The sequence below is a fragment of the Pseudopipra pipra genome, chromosome 5 (genome assembly GCF_036250125.1).
Source record: "Pseudopipra pipra isolate bDixPip1 chromosome 5, bDixPip1.hap1, whole genome shotgun sequence".
Lineage (NCBI taxonomy): Eukaryota > Metazoa > Chordata > Aves > Passeriformes > Pipridae > Pseudopipra > Pseudopipra pipra.
This window is the reverse complement of record NC_087553.1, coordinates 30,946,609-30,968,044: the sequence shown is the minus strand read 5'-3', so window position 1 is coordinate 30,968,044 and position 21,436 is coordinate 30,946,609. Positions and strand designations below refer to the sequence as shown.

The 21,436-nt window shown below is 38.3% G+C and overlaps 1 protein-coding gene across 1 annotated transcript in view; it reads left to right on the top strand.

Annotated features, from left to right (window-relative positions):
• Nucleotides 1-18,697: 18,697 nt before the first annotated feature.
• The window catches only part of PLEKHG7 (pleckstrin homology and RhoGEF domain containing G7), a 31,588-nt gene continuing 28,849 nt past the window's right edge, over nucleotides 18,698-21,436 (top strand). The window contains exon 1 of the mRNA XM_064656900.1: nucleotides 18,698-19,343. Within this exon, the coding sequence (XP_064512970.1) occupies nucleotides 18,748-19,343 (596 nt within the window). The 5' untranslated portion in view covers nucleotides 18,698-18,747. The remainder of the gene's footprint in view (nucleotides 19,344-21,436) is intronic.

Below are 21,436 nucleotides of genomic sequence, written 5' to 3'. Positions count from 1 at the left end.
GACAAGATTTAAAAAAAAAATAAAACACAAAAACAACAACAACAACAAAAAAATCAGACCTCGTAGACAGTAACAGAGATGAAATAATCAGAAAAGGGGGCAGAAAACACATTATTTTCCCCCAAATCCTCCTTTCTGTTAAGATATTTTCTGAGAGGAATTTTCATACACTACAACTCAGAGTCTTGACCGGTGTCTTACAGTACCCATGTTGGGGGTCCCACTGTTTCATGGCAATGCTTCTACAGCCCCAAACCTTCCTTTCCTTCTCAGGAGTCCTTTGAGCTTTGGTGACAGTCATATCATCCTGTCTAAGTTCTGCTGGTCAAGGAGAGGTTGGAAAGCAGCTCTCCATTTAACTACTGCTGTATTTATTACTGGCCTTTCCTACCTTCATTTAGTTTCATTTCCTTTCCTTATCTTTCTCCTCTCCTTTACCTTCCCCTTTTGTTACAAAAAAAAGAAGCAAGACATATCCCTTTTTAAATCCCAAAATGTTAGGTTCACCTAAGTCAGAGACTCCTCCAGATATCAGCAAGAAAGATAACAGTAATGGAGAGTTTAGCAGACTTTTTTTCTCAAGACGTTTTCCATTCTGTCATTCTTTAAGTCCCAGTCAATTGTGGGACTTCTATAAATTTATAATACGTTAACATGTTTGTATAAGTCTCCCCCAGTCTGCATAATCTACTCCACGTATACATTCACAGAAATGCCTCATGGTCTCATTCTAGATCCTGAAAAAAACCCCACTATGCAGTCAAATACCAGGAAAAAATTAGAGGCTCATTCATCTAAATATCCTTAAATGTAAAGGAGAAGTAATTGAGCTGGTCTCTACTGTGGCAGCATTGTCAAGTTACCAGTGGTCATTCAGATGCCATGCTTTCCTCTGGCAGGATGTGAGCATAAGTAAAATCTACAAAAAATGGTTGACTGAAGATGTCCCTTTCAAACTGCAAGGAGAAAACTGATCCATATCCACTGATCCATATTTCACAGGTGAAATACCTGCCGATATCAAGGCTGCACAGGATGGATTTAGACTGTAAATCTATGGGAAATCGAACTGCTGTCATCTGATGCCAGCCAACACTTGACTGTGTCACAGCCTTGAAGGTGTTCAATTGGAAAAGCCTATCTAGAAGCCCTGGCACACGAGCTATGCCATTGGTGGTTTTTGAATTAGATTTGTTTGATAGCAGCCATTGGTAACTTTTAGCAGACTAGTATTTTCTCCTATTTCTGTTTGTAAATCCAGAAAGTTGGAAGTCAGTAGGACAAGGTGGGATGGCTTTAAACTGAAAGAGAGTAGGTTTAGATTGGATACTAAGAAGAGATTTTATACTGTGAGAGTGATGGGGCACTGGAATAGGTTGCACAGAGAACCTGTGGATGCTCCATCCCTGGAGGTGTTCAAGGCCAGGATGGATGGGGCCCTGAGCAACCTGGTCTAGTGAGAGATGTCCCTGACTATGACAGGGGGTTGGAACTATATGATCTTTAAAATCCCTTCCAACCCAAACCATTCTATTGTTCTATGACAAGTCGCTCTTTTCATTACAAGAATGTGGTTCATCTGCTTTTTCTTATAAGAGTTAGAAGTATTTCTTCATTAAATTCTTAATCCTTTATTCAGTGTTTGGTACTGAAACAGCTCTATATTATTTTAACTTGTCCATGAAAAAGAAAATACAGGAGAAAATGTATGGTCACAGAGCAGCCCATTGTGCTGTATAGATTCACCCACATCGTCATGGACAATGGCTGCTCAACTGCCAGTATTTAACAATAAACAAACATCAACAAACAAAAATGTTTGACAATAAATTTAACTACTGTTGGGAGAGCAGTTGCTTTTTTGTCTTACATAACACTAAGGAAGAACTTGTTCAGGAAGGGCAGTAAATATTTCAAGCAGAGGAGCTATGCAAGTACATCATCAATGAAAAGAGATCCCTGCATCTGGGACAGAGGATAAAAGGGAACTAAACAGCCAGCAGGATGCAAAATGACAGCTGTTTAAACCCTGTTTCTAACTGCAGCAGCCAAAGGTTTGATATCTCTGAGCAACAAGCAGGCAGTTGTGGAGGGGTGGGACACAATAAAACAGAACAGATCAGTATATTGTTACTTCTATTGTGATCAGACTGTCTGTTCCTGTCCTACTTCTATAACAGCTAATAACTAACTGCCAGAGTTTATACCATCCAAACATCTGGTTATCCAGATCCTGCTTTTCTCTCTAAAGCTTTAATGAATTTTAACATGTTTGAAACAGCATTTCCCTCTGGCTTACCAAGATAAACCAAGATATAAACAGTCTCCTTGGGCCTGGTACATCCTCTGCTCAGTAGTGTGCCAAATTCCCCCATTCTCCCAGGCAACTTACATGCCCCTGGATCACCTCACTTCTGACTTGTTGAAAAAAAGCACCTAGTGAAATAAATGTCCTATGCCTTATGAGAAGGACTATTCCCTACTCTGTATAGGAGCAAGAATAAAGCTGCTGGAGGGGGTACATCTTACCACCAAATACTGTGGTGAGGCTTTGCAGCAACAGAGGATGGTACCTCCTGGCTCTGATACTCTTCTGCATGCTGCCTCCATCCATGACAGAGCACACCTCTCATCTTTAGCATCCCATCCGTGAATGCTCATAGCCCCTAACTCTATTTTTATACTGTTTGCATCAACCAGACCTCTCTTTTCTCTAGTGAGAGTCTAAATATGACCCACTCTCTCTAAATCTGTCTGTCTGACAGGAGGAAGCTGGAAATACAGCTGGCAATTCAAGTAATCGCAACAAAAAACAGTCTTCTAGGAAAATATAGAGTTGTACATGGCAGTGGGAAAGGATGAAAGGAAGGGAGGTGAGGCAAACTGATCCAACACTCCAATAATTCTTGGAATTACTCCAAACATGCTTTACAAGTTTGCCATTAAACCAAACACCTGTATGCCTTCACACGAAAGACTGATTATTTGCTCATCCAACTTCTTATTCTGAGCACCGAAAATACCTCACAGGCAGGCAACCTGTTTGATCTAGCACTTTGTACTGTCAGCAGCTGGAAGCCAGAAAGAATTGTGCCAGTGAATGTTTTCATCCAATTTCAGTAATGTACTTCTATACTGCTTTGGGAAGTCTTATTCAGCTCTTCATACATGTTAGTTTACACTGAAACCAGTTACATGAATAAAAATCTGGCTTCAGATTTTCTGCATATAGAGAATATGATGGTAAACAATATATTAAGTTTGACAAGGTGTTTGTTGAGAAGTCATAGGGTACTGGATGAAGCTATCCAGTTTTTTGCTGTTTATAACAACTACCACATCAGAGGAAAAGATGTTTTTAACAGTGTCCTGTAAGCCTACTGCTATGCCCACTCAGTACACACTCCATCAAAGGCACTCTGACAATAAGAAAATTCAGAAAGCAGGGGAAAATGAGTACATGACTCACTGAATGGATTTCTCTGAAGCCACTTGCTTCAGAGCATGGATGATTACCACAGCTACTGCTCCTATGAGCTCCTGCTTCTCTTAGTTCCAGTCTATTTATTACTATTATCTCTCCTGCCTTCTCACTATAGCTGCCCTAAAAAACCATCTCAGCTAACTCCCTCTAACACCTTCCAGACACTGTTGCATATACATCTCAGTTCTTCCTGCTCCCCAGGCATGCTTCACTGCAGACCCAGCAATGAGAAACACAGCAGAGAGCAGAAAGCTTGTGATTTATACCACTACACCTTAGGAAAGCTCCTTCCCCACTCCAGGACCCACAGCACCGATGAACCACCTGCAAATTCTCTAAAATCCTGTCCATTTTGATCTGACTAGGATGAGAAGAGATGAAAAGAGCATAATAGGAATGGTGTTATGGATAGTTTCTAGGATCCAAAAAGAATTTGGATTGTATAGATAGAAAGCATAGCTAGAAATTACATCACACAGTGAGACACTCTTAATTGTTGATTAAAATACAGCAGCTGTTTTGCTTTGTTCTTTAGTCAGGCAACAGAATAAGGTAACAAGTAGAGCAGAACTTTGAGTCTGGATCCAAAATTCATTTTAGAAGTAAAGCATATCTGTCCCTTTACCTGTAAATCCCTGGGAAGAAGACATTTGTCCCTTTGTCCCTTCTGTCTTAAGAAGTTAACTGACTTCATTTGCCTTTCCCACTTCCACATCCCTGAGACAACCTCTTGTTCTCCCAGGAAGGTTACCCTTTTCTGTCATTTTCCCTTCTTCTCTTGTTGGGTTTTTTTTCCATGCACAGACACGTATACACTCAAAGTATTTCTGCTATAGTTTGTTACCTGAGTATTGTAGCTCAGGTTTTGGGAGGGCTTATCAGAGAAAAGGGAAAGATGAGACATTCAGTTCAGTGGACCTTCTGCAGCCTGCCAAAACTGAATGTAACAGCAACAGACCAGCACCACAGGAGGTGTCGATGATGGCTCCAAGGTTGGAGACACAGAACTGTGTCATGGGTGAACATTACCTGTAAATCTCACATGTGGTTTCAGCTGGAGGACAGCTCTGAAATCTCAACTGTTAGTCTCTGTTCGGGGCAGGACTTCATGGTTCTATGTCATGTTCTTTTCAGATTTCATTTTTCTAGGAAAAGGAACACATTAACTTGCAGTGTCCAGAGATATTTTTAATACTCCTCCACAGGAACATTCAGACCATATTACAGATTTGTTTGGAGATTCCCTTACAAAAGTCTTTGTGGTTATTGAGATGATGACGCTATGACACTTATTTTACCAGAGTTTGAGTACTCTTGGACATCATTTGAATGCATCTCTATATCCACCTGATAACCACAAATTTTTTCCCTGGCTACAGACATATTGGTGAGAAATACTGAACACATACATAGCTTTATATCCATATGAGGCCATTATATCTGTTAGATTCTGTTTGATGGACTTCAGGCACCTGTGTAATCAGCCTGTTATATAATGTGCAGGAAAAAGCAGCAGCACAATTACACAGCCAGACTGAACTGTGGCATTTCCTGATATTTAATAGTTAACTGTGTTAACACTCTTGAGTTAATGTAAGCCTTTGTATTCGATTTCCTTTGGATTTGTTGTTTGTTTGTGATTTTCTGTTGAGGATAACCTGTCAAAAGCCTAATCTCTACTGCTTCAAAACTATGCTGCTTAGACAATAATTACACAGCCACCATGAAGTGCTGTTGGTGTTTGACTCTACACTAGTTCAATTCCATTACTTTATTCTGCTTGCCTGTAACCAAGCTGCCTTTAAAGTAACATATAAATGAATTGTGAATAGCATCTTTCATTAGTCCCTGGACTGTCACAATTTTTTTTTTAATTATATCCTACCTAGTTTGTAATTGTTTTGGAGTTCAGGGAGCTTGGTTTATACAATGCAGGCACAGACTATTTCTTTCAAAAAAGCAGCTTTTTTTCCTAGTGACATGCTTTCCAAATGCTCATATTTTAATCAATTAAAAACTCATTTTCTTTGCAAAATACAGTGCCTTGCAGTCCAGGAAGGGCTATTTCCACATAAGTTCCAATCTTTAATTTTTAGCTTTTCTTTTGCTCAAAAATAATGCAGCTTTTCCACTGCAAATATGTGGGGTTTTTTTACTCCATCCAGCATCACTAAGAAAGAAAATATTCCTAAACTCATTTAAAACCAATTGCCTTTTCATGGAAAATTCTAGGGAGTGGATTAGAAAGTCAAATGGTTATCTCTATGCTGGGGTCCCTAAAAGCAAGAGGGGTCTTGATTAAAAACAAAAACAAACAAAAACAAACTCTTTAATGTCTAAATCTTGTACTGGTTTGTATTTCTTTTTGCAGAAGCCTGGCAGATTAATACTGGGTTTTATCTTGCACATGCCTAAATGTCTCAAGGATAAACGTATCAGTGATTCAAGGTAAAAGCTTTCTTCCCATGTGGATGATTTACATCATGCTGACCATTGTTTCTGTCTACTATCTCAGAATTTAAGGTTCCAGGCAAGTTGCTCCTTTTCCTATGTGTTGATTTCTTGCTCTATAAACTGTGAAGAACATTTTGAGGGGTTGAGAGAGGAGCCTGTAAGACTGGCAGGCACATACCAAATAAAAAGTAGCCTGGAATAAAACTTCCTGTGAAAGTGCCTGACCACCAGGCTATTTGCTATGATAGACTTTGGGTTCTGGAGTGGGGTTTTTGTTTTCTTTTTAACTATTATGGTAGTTTGGAGACTAAGAAAACTTCAGACTCCTTCCTGGCCAATGAATGATCTCTAGCACTTCAGTTTTCTCAGGCAAAAATTCATGTCCCTCCACATTCAGGAATGAAGACCCTAAAACTGAACATGATCATTCTAAGAAGTCTCAGTTTAAGCCAAGGCAAGAAAACTTTCTGCTTCCTCACAGACTTCCCACTGACAAACTGAGTCAGTCAGGGACAGACAAGTTAACTCAAAGCACAGTATTATTTCTTTAGGAGAAATGCCTCAAGGAGAAATGGTATTATAAAACAGTAGACTCTGTATGAATGTCAAGCTAACAAATTAAAGTATTGTCCTCAATATGAACAGCTACATAACTCATAAAATTCTCTTAATTACTGGAAAGTCTTTTAGGGATGATCCTCCAAACAAACTTTAGTCTCTCTCTGAGCAATGTGGAAAGAGACATCTCCAAGGAACTGATGTGAAATAAAGAGTATGTGTAAAAGACTGCGGCGAAAAAAACATGTTTTTTTAAAACAAAAAATAAAAATAGTCTGCAAGACATCTGGTAACTAATCAATATACAAAAAGGAGAGCTCAGTAACTGTCAGACTAATTTATCAGATTTTTTCAATTTAAAAACAAAGAGAATTTTTTTAATTTTTTTTTTTACAAAAATCTACATGCAGCAGCTTGTTACTTTTCATTTTATTGTAAGTTCTGGGTTTTTTTCTATTTGAACAGGTATACAAAGCTCCAACTGGAAATAAAGGTAACATTTCCCTTCATTTTATTGTAAGTTCTGGGGTTTTTTTCTATTTGAACAGGTATACAAAGCTCCAACTGGAAATAAAGGTAACATTAACTGTCCTCTTGAGTTATTTCTCATTTGAAAAACAATAATTAAATATTAAATATAAACTTCTTACAAGTATGGATATCCTATCAACTGAGTTCTCTTTCCAAAATTTGCTGATTGAATGCACTTATTTTTCACAGAGACTATTGTCCTCATTACTACCCAATACATCACGGAATGTAGCCTTCTGGGTCAGCTTTATGCTGATCACTTTGGACTTTTTCACCAAGTAGTTTTTTTCTCAGCCTTAATCCTGCTGGCAAACTCTGACCCTCGTTAAAGTGTTGTGCAATACTCATTGTGACTGCCACAACCTTTGAAGAAAACAAAGTCCAGAGTAAAAGTAAACCCACCGAATGCACTTATGCAGTTGTTTTCTCATTTAGGAAATTTCATTCTGATCTCTAGATAATTTCATTCTTTCTGCAAGTGATGAGAATGGAGTTGTCACTATACTAATCTTTAGATTGTGACTCTATTAATCCTTCTTTTAGATTAAGATGTATATAAGAGGGTGGGCACAATTCTTGTCTAAATAACTCAGCTAAAATTTCAAGCCTTATTCCTAAGAGGATTGTATAAATCACTTAGATGTGTTATTACCAATTTAGCTGACATCTAGTCCATGGAGACTTCTATTCATACTAGTTTGTAGCTGTAATTACATACTACCATAGTATGTTATTAAAGGATCTAAAATATAGAAATGTGTATGAATACCCTGTTGAGATGATAAATTTCCACTCTAGCAGAAAATCTAACTATTTCTTAAATATCAAAGGCATAGCACCATTTCTACTTCTAGCTCTAGGAAAATCGCTGCCTGTTTTTGTGATGCTCTTAGCTAGTCAACAGTACCTCTTGATTTGTTCTTTTGGATGCATGGATGCAGACCAGAGATTTTTAGAGGTGTTCACACAATAAACTGTTCATCTATTAGCATGTATTAAACTAATACTAAAAGAAACAGACCATAGGAGTGAAAGTAGTTACAGTAATTCATGGTAGATTCTTTCATCAGTTCATAGTAGAGACAACTTTTCTCTCATCCCCATGAACATGCATAGAAAAGTGATAAATCATTCATTCACTGAAAAAAAATTGTCAATAACAATTTAAATTAATTTTAAATCCAAAGTAATGTTTCCCAGTTTGGGGGATGGTCAGTCCCATTGTATTTAGATAATATTATACGTTTGAGTCAGACAAGTAAACAGAACAAATTCTCGGTCAGGAGAACTCAGGGTAAATCGAGTGACTGTGCTGATCTGAACTGACTACATCACTTGAACACCAGTCTTAGAGGGGTATAAGAAACAGTTCTAAATATATGGTGAAATTCATACATTCTTTTGCCATCATAAAGTAGCATTTCCCATACAGTTTTTTGCTAACACCCAAAGATCACCTCTGCCAGTTTCAAATATCACTATTTAAAAAGAATGATCCACTATCTGCGTATCCAAAGAGTAAACATGTATGTGCTTCCAAAATCAAAAATGTCTTTGCCCAGCTAATACTAACAGCAGCATCTGGCAAACAGGTAAGTAAGTGCTGCAAAAATTCTCTTTAACTCACCCTTCTACTGTCCTGATATGTTCCTCAGCTGGAAAATAGGTGTAATTTACTGAATTTAGATAATAACTTTGAATGGATTTGATGAGGCTAGATAGGAGTTTATACCTTTCCAAAATATTGGAGGGTGCAGGGGAGGGCTTGTTCTACAGTAATCTCCTCTCACAGCACATTAGGGCCTAAAAAGCATATGTAAAATCAAAAAATGGTTGCAGATATTTTATGGGAATCCTATCCTTTTCATTTCTATGACTATCATGTCATAGAAGCCACTGATGAGCAAACAGAAACAGATGTCATCATTTACAATGACAGGATCTTGGCAGGCTGACTGTATCCACTAAATCCAGCTGCCTGGATAAACCAATGCCTAAGTATAGTGGCAGTGTGGGCAGGAGATTCAAAACTTTTTGTTCCCAGTGTTACGTGTTTCCTGGTGGTATCCTGTACAGGCAGTATCCGATATACAGCCCAGAGCTCATCAGGAAAAAATAAATATCCTTAAGGCTAGAATAGAGGCTAGTTAATAGAAAGTTAACATAAAACTATGATTTTTCATCTATACCTTTATCTTATGATTTATCCCATAGCTGGCCAACCAATATGTATCACCATAACAGCCTACTACAGTACAGCTCATGGTGACAAGGGTGCCATGTCCTTCTGATTCGCTGTTACTCTTCTACCTGTGGTTTTTACATTGAGCTGTGAAAAAGATGGTTATGTGGCTCACTAGGAGAAAAAACTCTGAGGCTTTCAATCTAAAGACAGATGTTCTGGGAACCACATTAAAAGTAAAAGAATCTGACCTGTTTATCAACACTCAAGAACCAAAATTTCAGCTCTCTATTCCTGATTGATGATTTGCTAGCTGAATTCTTTCTCCATTTCAAAGTTGCTTTGCCTTCAGCTGGAAAACTACTGTTCTTTCCTTCATTATACCTGCAACTAGCAGGTATAATAATCATACTAGCAGAGATGAAAATATAACTGTCTGAAACCCAATGCAGCTGCATGGAAGACACTAGTTTGGAGGTCTAGAATCCGGGTTTGAAGATGATACATCACATGAATTATCCCCTGAAGCACACTGAGTGCATTAGAGGTTTTATCATGGACTACAGAGGAGCTTGAAAATAGTTGCTTTAAGTGTGTGACTGTCTGAACGCAGATGACATAAATCCTTCTCCCAAATACCTTGAAGGGAAATTGGAGAAAGCAGGCCAGAACATTTCTGATCTGCCAGGTGAGATTCAGGCCTAGTCCCTTGGCTGTTGTCTCCTAAATCTGTTTCAGCTTTCTGTTTTGCATAACAGCACGTGTTTTTAAATTAGGTGCTGATAAATAAAAGCCAGGCACTGTATCTGACAGGAAAATCAATCACTTAGATCACTAACAGCTATCAGTGTTGTAACCAAGATGCTAAAGTTCAAGCTGACACCCAAGGAACTCATAAAGAAACTCTCAGAAGAGAAGAGGAAGCATAAAAGAGAGTATAAATCAATCTGAATAAAGTTGTCTTAAAAAGAGTAGATTTGTGTTATGTAGTTTGGAAGAAATTCATATTACGTGCAATAATATTCAGCAAATGTTTTCTTTTAGACATATTTTTTTGGAAGAAACTCTTCAAATGGAAAGGCTCCAATTCTTGAAGTGACACTTTTAACATTAAAAGCATTTTCCACTTAAAACAATATTTCTCCAGGCCCAGAGTAAAGTTACATAAAGAGGTTTTGCCAAGACAGTCAAGTAATTTCTGGTTTATATTGCTCAAAACAAAGCTGCTCCTTCACTATTATGTTACATATCATTACCCTAATACAAATATCTACAGATGATCTCAAACCTCTGCCTTTTATCCACTTTGGATATTAGTTGCACTGTGGATGTCACTGATTTCTGAATTTCAGGCTTTCATCCGTTCGGTTTGGGATATGCAAAAAATGAGCACTGAAATTTGATATAAGTTAGTTCTGAAGAACAAAATCTCTGCTTTCCATAGCATTTTAGAAAGCTTTTCTATTAATAGCAATTAATGGGGGTATTTTTGGCTTTATTTTGTTTTTCTTCTAATGATCATATTTTCAATTTTCAATTTTCAATTTTCAAAATTAAATGCTTTATACAGAAATCATTGTGTAAAAGTGAGAATGCAGGCTGCACCACTTAGTACCTTCTGTAAAAGTATCACTGTCTACTGATTTAAATAAAAGAATACTATTATTATTAAAGGCAGAATTGACAGTGCATGTCAATATCATCCAATACTTGTTCACTACTGTTAAATTCCCATTTGCTTTGCCAGATTTTAACCAATTGGCAGAGATTTCATACAATAGGTGCCTGTCATTAACAAAAGTTTTTGAAACTTCTCGGGAAAAATGTTCTGTATTACTGGGAGCAAATCTAGAGGATAAAAATTTGCGCCATAATAACAAAATGGGAAATTCTTCTTTTATAAGTCTAGTTTTGGACCAGTCACTTGAAATTTTGCTGACAAATAGAGATTTGTGTGTAATTTATGTTGGTCCTATGAAATCTGCCAAAATTTGTCTAAGGTAAAGCCTTGCAAAAATGTCAAATAGTGTGTCTCTGACAATTTCAAAAGGTTTCTGTCCATACTTACTGAAAGGATCAGCTGAACTTGCATGCTCTGGGGTTGTAGCTCCGGGACAAGTCAAGGTTTTCCTCATTAACTGAAAAGAGGAGGGTTCCTGTATTTTTTCTTTCATTAGGGAAGGAAGAAGGAGGCTGTAGATTTTTAGAAGATCAGTATTTTGGTTGCAAAGCCACGCACCCAGGAATGAGAAAGTAGCAGAGCATAAATCGCCTTTAGTACCTTTCTTGGTTCTTTCAGGAAAGGACCCGGTTCAGGTGAGGGAGCAATTGTTGCACAACCTGCACAGCCCCCTGCCTCATTTCATCCAGTTCTGGTGTTACCATGGGCCTTATCACACATTCATGCTGTGTTTCAGATGAGACCCTTCCTCAGGGTACAGAATGTCCTAGCTCAGGGAATGAATCAGCACTAACACAGGTAGAAGAACTGCTGTCTTTGGATCAGTGCTCTTTATTTGTTCAAAAGCTGAGAAGCATGAGGTGACTGAAGCTGGCATTTATAGGAAGAGAGATGGGAGCTCTCATGTGGGTGTTTCCCCGGAACATATTTTATCTCTTAATCTACTGCATATTTTCTTTGTGATGCTGCCCAAGCCATTTAAACTGAACTTTTTGCAGGGGTCTCACTAAGTGTATGCTCTTTGTTCCCTGGGTACTTGACTTGAGACCTGAGATCTGGTTACCAACGGAGCTCAATACTTACAGCTGCAGCTGATGTCAATAACATCTGTGCTCTGAGCCTATTAAGAGTTATATACAAAAAAAGTATATGGAAAGTAGGATATCAGATGTTTTGATTTGGACTGCAAGAATTAGTTATTTTTGCCAAGTTACTGTTTATTAGTGTGGCTACATCTGCTCTGTCTTGTGCAAGCATCCATTCTGAGACCACATTTGCCAGCTTCCTCACCACAGAAATGCTCTATGAGGAATCTCACTGATAGATCAAGAGATAAGACTCCAAGTGTGTTCTGAAGTTCAAGCTCTCTCTAGGATGCACACACACACAGAGCATATAGACTATCTGACCTTAGAACCAACTCTTCCCTGGCTTGCCCTGCAGCTCTTGGCACTGACTTACATTCCAGCTGTAAACCCACAACATACCCATGCCCCAGTACTGGTAGCCCACTGCACTCAGTCTGTTTCTACAAGAGTGCAACAGATGAGGTGGGATGCATAGCTGATTTTTAAAGCCAAGTCATACTGCAAAGCTGACACAGACCTCACAGGGCTATTACCCGGATTGCAAAGACATGCCAGTTTCTTTCCTTGTTTTAGAAGGGCTGTCAGGCAGCCACAAACATGTCATGTAGACTCAGAAGCAAGCATCCATTTGAGGGTTTAACCTGCCAGCAGTGCTCAGAGAATGTAATAGCTAGATAAGTATTTCAGGACACAAAAAATTCTGGAGGTTATTTGACACAGTAAAGCCCATTTCCAAAGAGGATTGGAGGAACAACAGTGGAGCAGAGAAAGCTTTATGCCTCAGTGTAGAGACTGTGCAAGCTTTTGAGAACAAACATCCTAAAAATTGGGGCATTGTAAAAGAAGGCCCTTCTGACTGATGCACAGAAGCCTTTCAAGACATAACAGATAATCAGCAACCTGACATTTTCTGGTATGTGGAAAATACAGCACAGGTCCCTCTATGAGCCTATCCTATAACTTCAATGCAACCCAGGACTCTAGTCAACCAGGTATACCTGAGATGGTATTTGTCCTTGGCAAAATGTGAGAGACATTCTCCGCTTGTCAGGACTCAGAGATAATTTGCATCTAACACATAATCTCGTACAGAATAAGAGAAACACCTCAGGGAAACACAAGAAAGAGCAAATGCAACAAGTGATGCTTGCAAACCCAGGAAGAAAGCTGAGGACTTTTCTAGCCAGCTCTGCTAACCCAAAGGACCTGCAAGGATATTGCTGTACGTACATAATCCTGGATCAGATTATTTTATTCCTGAACCTTCCATCCTAAAGAGGTTGTCAGTAGCCAAAAGGCCAGCTAGGTGTGTTACAGCTACAGGGAGGTCCATGACAGAGCTGTGAGGCACTTCTAGATAATGCTGCACTCATTTATTTCAATACCCTGAGACTAAGCTTCACTTTTTCTCTAGAGATCTGTTTAGATATATCAGCCTGAAGGCTACAGCTCAACCTAAATTTTGGGTTAGATAAGGTTTCTGACAATAAATTATCAGAATTGCTTTGCTCTTAAGAGGCAAGGCAGCAAAGCTGAGAACACATTTGGTCTGCTTGGATATAGTTAGTGTTCTGGCAAACAAATGAGGCTACCCTAAGGGTACCTAAGGGTAAACCAAATGAGAGGATAAAGAGTTGTACAGAGAAAATCTGGGGATCTCCTACATTAAAAAGTGACCTTTCAGGTGAAAGGAGAGAGGACTGGCTGGAGCAGCTATTGATCTACACTGCTGAGGTAACACAGAGCATAAGGTTTCAGCATACAGAAGCTTAGCAGCATGATTAATGGGCAAGTTCAGAAGGTGACTGCAGAGGCCAGCGAGGACATCTGGCTGTGCGCATTTCTGGAAAAAACAGGGAAGTAGGGCTGGAGAAAATGCTTAGGACAGACTTAGTTATGTTCAAAGTTAGGAGAGATCACTGACATGAAGTATCATCTTGATCCATAAAGGCACATAGGTCTAATCTGGAGATTAACCCTGGTAGGAGTCACCTAACAAATCCTGCAGCTGGTTAAAAGACCATGGTTAAGGCACTACAAACCATGTCAGCAAAGGTCAAAGAACTGAAGCACTGACTATGCTCAAGGGAGACTAACAGAAAAGGATGCATAAAAGACAACTGATTAGCTTCAGATTGGAGGTGTATTTTGGAGTAAAGTTAGTTGACAGAAAGCTGAAATTTGAGCATATATGTTAATATTTAGACCAGAATAAGCCATTCACCTAATGTAATTAAAGCGTATGCAAGATAATTGGAGCTTAGTCAGTTAAATGACTTGGCTACATTTTCTTCTGAAGATGAGAATTATAGTTCAAGGAAATAATTCTATGGTAAAGTTTAGGATAGAGTTTATAGTTGGAGCTAGGATGATAACTGTTTGGAAATGGTAGCAGTTAATGTAACTTGATTTTGTGAAGGAGCCAGTTAGATATACAGAGTTCAAGCTGAGAGGGACACTTGTTTTATCACAATTAAGTCTAAGAGGCAAGATAAGCAGTGCCAGTGAATTCTGGGGAAAATGAGGGCAATTATGATTTCACCTACATCCATTCACCCCATAACTTGGGCCCCTAGGCCCCCAAGTTACACCAGAGAAGTGCTTAAACCTTTAAGAATATTTTTAATTCTGGGTAAAGGAGCTTAGATATAGTTTTCAATTTATAACACCAGCAAATGGGAAAGAAATAGAATAACTTCTTTTTTATGTAAACTAGTAGGTTAATTCAAGTATACTGATCATATCAAGGATAAGTCTCAGCTAGAATTTAAAAAACCAACCAACCAAACAACAACCAAAAAAAACCCTCCATGGTCTCAGTCAGAATTAATCAATAAAAAACGACCTCAAAACAAAGTTTCTGCCTAACTATACCCAAAGCCACCTAAACCAGACTCAGCATTACATGTCAGAAAGTAGTTCAAATGAGCCCTGATCTTAGGCTAGCACTCTAACTTCTTTCTTTTAGTAGTATCTACCCAACTCTCTCTTTCAAAAAGAATTCCACATGGCAGCTATCAATGCCCCAGTATAGGTATTGGTATCTGAGAAATGTACAGCCTTCTTTCTAGCCCAGCAATCTCTGTTGTCCTCTGAATTGCATGCAAGCAAACAGAATAGCTATTTGAATATATTCAAACTATTTGAATGCTTAGACATTCAGAAGTTTGGGTTAGATTTAGATTAGGCTTCTATGAACTAAGGAATAGAGTAATGTCTGGTCTGGCAGATCCTGTACTGATGTGAGGACTGGTGCTTGAAAAGGGCCACGTAGATACATTCATATCAGAATCTATGGGGGTAAAATCAGAGCAGCAGCTTTACAGGACAGCAAAGATTTCGATTAGACAGCAGAAGAGACTGTTGATGTACCACACAAAAATGTGAAGAATGCCAGGAGCAGAGGGCATACCACTCACTCTCCCCAACAGAGAGGTGGTTTTCCCCCAGGAAGGGTATCTTTGCTTGCTGACTGCCTGCCTCTGTCCCCCTGAGGCTGTACTTGGAGATTCTCACCACTCCAGTTTGCCAGCTGCAGTGTGCCCAGGTCTTTCCTGTGGGGTAGGAAAGGGCAGTTTTGAACACTTTAAAATCTCCAGACATTTGCATATTTTATCAAGCGACAAAGTCTGTCCATTTCATCTGATCCTGAAACTAATATCACCCTGAGAGCAGTATGAGTCAAAACAAAACAAAACAAAAACCAACCAAATAAAAACCGAAAACAGCCTCCTCCAATCTCCCCACCAAAAAGAAAAAAAAAAGAAAAAAGAAAGAGAAAAAGTCTAATGTTCCTAAAAGTCCTTCTTAAACTAAATACATTTGTACTATCAACTCTCAGACAGGCTGAGCACATCTCTTTTTCTTAGAAACAAACTGGATAAATACTAATACAAATACTGTAACACTGTCACAGTTTCGCAAATAAAGTCTTTGAGTTTGTTTTCTCACTTCTTTCTCTCAGAATAATCCACGGACACATCCAATGCTACGCAAAATCAAAGGCATTTACTCATACCAGTTTTGGGGTATCTTGATTTGGTTTGTGGGTGAGTTTTGAAAAAAAAAAATTAGAAAATGAAAACATTGTACTGCAAAGGTTGTCTACACTTGCAAGTGTTCACTAAGTCCTCTGAAAATGTGTGTTAGTTACAGAACAGATTTGAAGATTTGTAGGAGTTACTACTTCCTCCCAAGTTGTATATCAAACAAACCATATTTTCCCAAGTTTCACTTTCAATTCATCTGACCAAAGAATCTTTAAATCAATTCTGATGGTTTCTAATCAGTTCTGCAACACAACAAAACAGTGAATTATCAATGTTTTGATGAATTCTCAAATACTCTGGTACTAAAATTTTTGTTCAAAATCACTCAGCTAGTTAGCACATTTGTTAAAATTAAAAACTAATTGCCAATAGTATAACCTAGGGATATATCACTACTATACCTCCATGAAGGATGAACAATGCCTAGTTAGATCCAGCTGAATTAATCAAGACAAGTGGGGGGGGAAAAAGATTGTTGGAGTGCAGAGCATTTAATCTGCTCCTGTAACTCATTATATACCTACCCGAGATCCCTCTTTCCAAATTTTATCCATGTGAAAAGTCCAGAAATATATAAAAGGCGTGAAGTTTAATCAAATGTATGGAGCATATTACCTTTTGTTTACAGGCATTGATCCTGAAGTCACTTCCGTCTGACCTGATAAACAAATCCCCTAGAAAAAATCTACAAGAAAAAATCTCGTTCCCTCTACCAGCATTCAGTAAGGAGGCTTTAAGAGAGAAAATGCTACTGTTAAAAGACTAGCATCAGTTAATCAAGCACTTCTTGAAAATTAGATTTAAAAGGATGTGACATATTGGAAGTTGGTGAAACTTCACTTGGCTGCTTTGGTAAGTTTAATCACATAATTGTTCTGCACGTGTGTGGCATATTTCTGCACATTTTTTAAACAGTGTATTTGCTTTACAAATATTTTTTTACTGAGAGATTCTACTCATAAAAGTAATACATAAGTACTCCTAAAGAAACTCGTAAGTTTTGACTTATTTAAAAAAAGCTTGCTAAACTGAAAAGTAAAAAATGAGTGTATTTTTAATATCAGATTTCCATGAAATGTCTTTAAACTTTTCTACTTCTGCACCAGAACATTTCACATGAATATCTGGAAACTGCATGCTGAATTGCAAAATTCTGCCTGGAGAAGGGAGAAGGGATGATCACTAAAAAAAAAAAAAAATTTTTAAAAAATAAAAAAGCAAGGAGAATGCCTGGCCAAACAATAAATGAGATGTGATTTCATTTCACAAAATAAAAGTATTGAAATATTAAAAAGCAACATCACCAAATCTCAGAACAATGGTGTGCAATCATACCTTCATTCAGAAGGTGAAAATAGTAGTAATTTGTTATTATTATCATTCTGCTATATCTGAAATGTGATTTTCAATAAGCATATGTGTTAATTAGCTCTTATCTATTAAAGACAAATTAATAGATGCTAATATATTTGTGGCTATTCACTACAGATGTAAAAGAATCCATTTCTGTCATAAAGAATCATGCTTTTTCTTCCTTTAAGAATCTGAATTATCATCTTCTACTGGCTGAAGAATTTGTAAAAAACAATACTTTGAACCAGGAAACTTGATGAAATAACTTGTTTCTAATCACTTTATAAAATCAATGCGATTCGACTGCATAATTAGACCAAAAAAAACATATTCAATGTGAGATATTCAAGAAGACAGTCAAAATGTGTTTGAGTAAACTAATTCTAATAAATGGAAGTTCCTCAAATAAGCCAGCAATCATGGACAGATTGAAGAGTCCTCTTAGCAAAGCAGCTAAATTAAAGAGGCTAAATTCATAATCTCCATTATTACTTGAAATGTCAGTCTGGTTTTAGAGATTAGACATGAAAATATCTTAGAACAAAGCTTCATGAATCACAGAACATAACACTTTATGCTGATCAATCAACAGATAATTTACTAATATAAACAATTTTCTTCCTTATTTGATTACAACTTATACATAATGTTTACTACAAAGTACTTTACCCATTGAAAAGAAAGCAAGAGCAAATAGACACATCTTACCTAATTGTTAAATTGTATTTGCTTAAGAATTCGGTGAGTATTTAGTATTCGTACATCAAGAATTTTGCAGCAAGTCCTGAGAGCTAGTGACTTCACTTTTATCCCTTGTACAGCAGTGTTACAATCTTACTTATCGATGGGGGAGTGGCAACTGGAAATTATGTGCTTGCAGTACCAGATGAGTAGAGTTTCTAGACACAGTTACTCTTTAGTAGATCAAATTAGATCTACTGAGCGATGCTGACACTGCATACAGACTCAAAGTTAACAGCTGTTCAAACAGCTTGCCAAAATTGGATCCTGAAACTGTAGAAACCTGCATTTTAGCAGGATTCAATGTGCAGGTAATTGTTTCTGTACTAGTGCACATATCTACATTGTTTTGTTTAATTTTTTTTCAGTTTGCATATTTTCTTATTTAAAAGGTCATATGGCAAGATTATAAGAATGTTTTCTGATCATGTTTCCTAGGTATGCATAGCCATAAATCTTCATGCTGCAAATTAAGAATGCAACAACCAAGCTCTGATTATTCTCCAGACCTGATCAAAGAAATCTGCACCAGTGTGGAACTTCTAAACAGGGAAGCTGTTCTCCATAAAGAAAATGTTGCTTTGTCTGGAAGCAGCAGCCTAGAAGATGTCTTCAGTTCCTATGAAATGCAGGCAGTACCACTTTGTATGGACACTACCTTGCCTCCAGGGGACGACATTCAAAGACAATGTTATATAGAGTCTTCACTTCCGAAACCACCTACAGAGGAGTGCACTGGGAGCCACCACGCACCTTTCCAGTTCAACCGTCATGCTCTGTCCAGAATCTCCACTTCTCCAACATTAAGGCGTCTAAGAATGGCCTCTGCCTCACAAGCACTGTCACTTCAGGACTGTTCTGACATGGGGAATCAAAAGGAATACACTGGCTCTCTCCACCACATTTGTAAGAGTCCACCTCGGTGCATTACAATTTCCTCATTGCCGTTGCCTTCTTGCGTCCATGCAAAATTATTGTCTTCCAAAGCCAAGTCCGAATCAACTACACCAGCTCCAGAGTCTGACGTACCCAAATCAAAGCTTCCAAGCCAAGAAGATCCTTTCAGCTATGGTAGTCCCAATGAGCCACCCAGAAACTCTTGGAGAGCCAACTCTTCTACGCTGCCTAGGAGACTCCCCCGTCCAAGCCCTACACCATGGACGGGTGTCCAGGTAAGAAAAATAGGAGGATGCAACCTCTTTTTCAGTCTATCATATTTAGTGTTGGTCCATCATGGCCCAGCACACATAAAAAACCCCCAGTTCTTAACCTGAACTGCAAGCTGGGTCATGATCCTTTGATAGAAAAGACCAACTCTACACTCAAAAGGAAGAGAAATTTTTCTTTCCTTATCAGCAAGAGATGTCAGTTCCAGCCTTGTCTCTTGGTGGCCAGGTTGGCCTAGTCAACTCCTGCACATGGCCACTTTTTCCCACCCCCGTCCATTCACCCTGGTGGGCCAGTATAGCTGTTGGTGGGGTTATGGAAGAACAAGTCTGAGTAATTTATCTGGTTTTGGATTGGGTTTTTGAAGATTATTTTCTTTCAACCCACTCTTTAACTCTTCAACAAGATTATTCCTGATAGGGAAGTTCTCTGTTCTGTTTTACTGAATGGCGTTACTAACTCAAATAAAACCAAGTATTAAGTTGTCTGAGCCAAACTTAAGGTCCGCTTCTACCAAAGGAGGAGGTCCCATTTCTTTTATTTATTTTCACTTACCTAGCTCTGCCACTCATTGCCCCCCCTCTTTTTTTTATGTCCAGCTCCTTAAATGAACAGGCAATTGTGCAATCTTTCCTGGGAGGAAAAAAAAAAGGATAAAAAAGAAACCCTGGTCCAATGAGTGTCAGCATCAGTAAAGACAAATCAGGAAGGGAGGAGCTAGCCTTCCATCTTTCCATGGCAGCAAACCACCATTCAGCTCTCCACAAGGACAAAAGGAAAGGCATTGTATAAGCCAGGTGTGCTACTAGATCAGCTCTCAATGACCTTCCATTATGTGCACAACCAGTTAACTTTGCACACATGCTTGACTCTGTCCTTATGCAGACTGCCTAAACACACATTCCACTGAAGGTGGATGATGCCAAATAGGTGTACAGCTCTTTACTAACTGGATGGTTTTGCACTACAGACCAAAAGCTATTTTGCCCCTTTCAAATATAGAAAACATTCTGGACATCAAATTCATTCTCCTCCTTTCTCCACAACAGTGAAATTAATTAGCCAATGTCCAAGTCTACGGAGTACATTTCTCTTCACAAATGCATTCTTTTTTTCACAAAAATCATATTGCTTGCTTGCTTTCTGACCAAGTAACTAGAATATCTCACTTTCTTTCAGAAGAGCGGACTGCCCATACAAAGGTATGCCTGTATTTGTTGTATCTGATTCTAAGCCTGACTTTTCTACACTTTTAATGAATCGGCTTCACTCTAAGACAAAATTGAACAGTGAGTCATATATATGTAACTCAAATTTAATTTGCAGATTTGCTATGTGAAATGCCTGTCACCAGCTCACTAAACTTTTAAATGAGATAATCTTTCAAAGGTGGCCCTCTCCCCAAAATATTTAGCTATATTTCACACAATATTTCAGCCGGATCATCGGGGAGCTCTGCAATAGGAACTAACTGCCCAAAGGTCTAGTTGTTTGGCTTAGCAGCATCAAATTTCAGCTTAAAGAATGTGAAACATCTCATAATCTTGCATAACATTCCTCAAAACTTTGTGGAAGGGAAAAGGGAGCAAAGAAGCTAGCAGAACAGCTCAATATTGTTCTCATACGTGAGCAAAGCAGGTGTAGGATTGTTACCGGATTGGAGGAGGGGGGTGGTGTTAATCCTACCAACTAAGAAGAATACATAGAAAACATGGATTTTATAAGTTAGTGCAGGCAAGATAGAGTATTGCATACTATAGACCTGTGCAGTGAATTGCATCAGGGTCTTACAAGCAATTATCAGAAAGTAAAAGTTTTATTAGAAATTATATTGATTCAGATATGTTTCTTTCCTTAAGATGTTAAAATGTTTACAGAAGGGAAAGTATTATTTTTTCCCCACACAACAGAGAGCAGGAGATAGTACCTCCCTTAATAACGATACCTCTCTTGCTGATGAAGTATTGCTCACTTCACTGCATGATCCCCTTGAGGATGTTTGGGACTGACAGGTTTGGAGCAAACTGATACAGTCTATGAGTCTTTACACAACATGGTTCCCTAGGCAAGGTTTAAGAGATGTGTGTGTCCATCTGAAATTATGTAATCATTGCAGAAGAGGCCTCCTAGATATTCTGAATTGTTGCT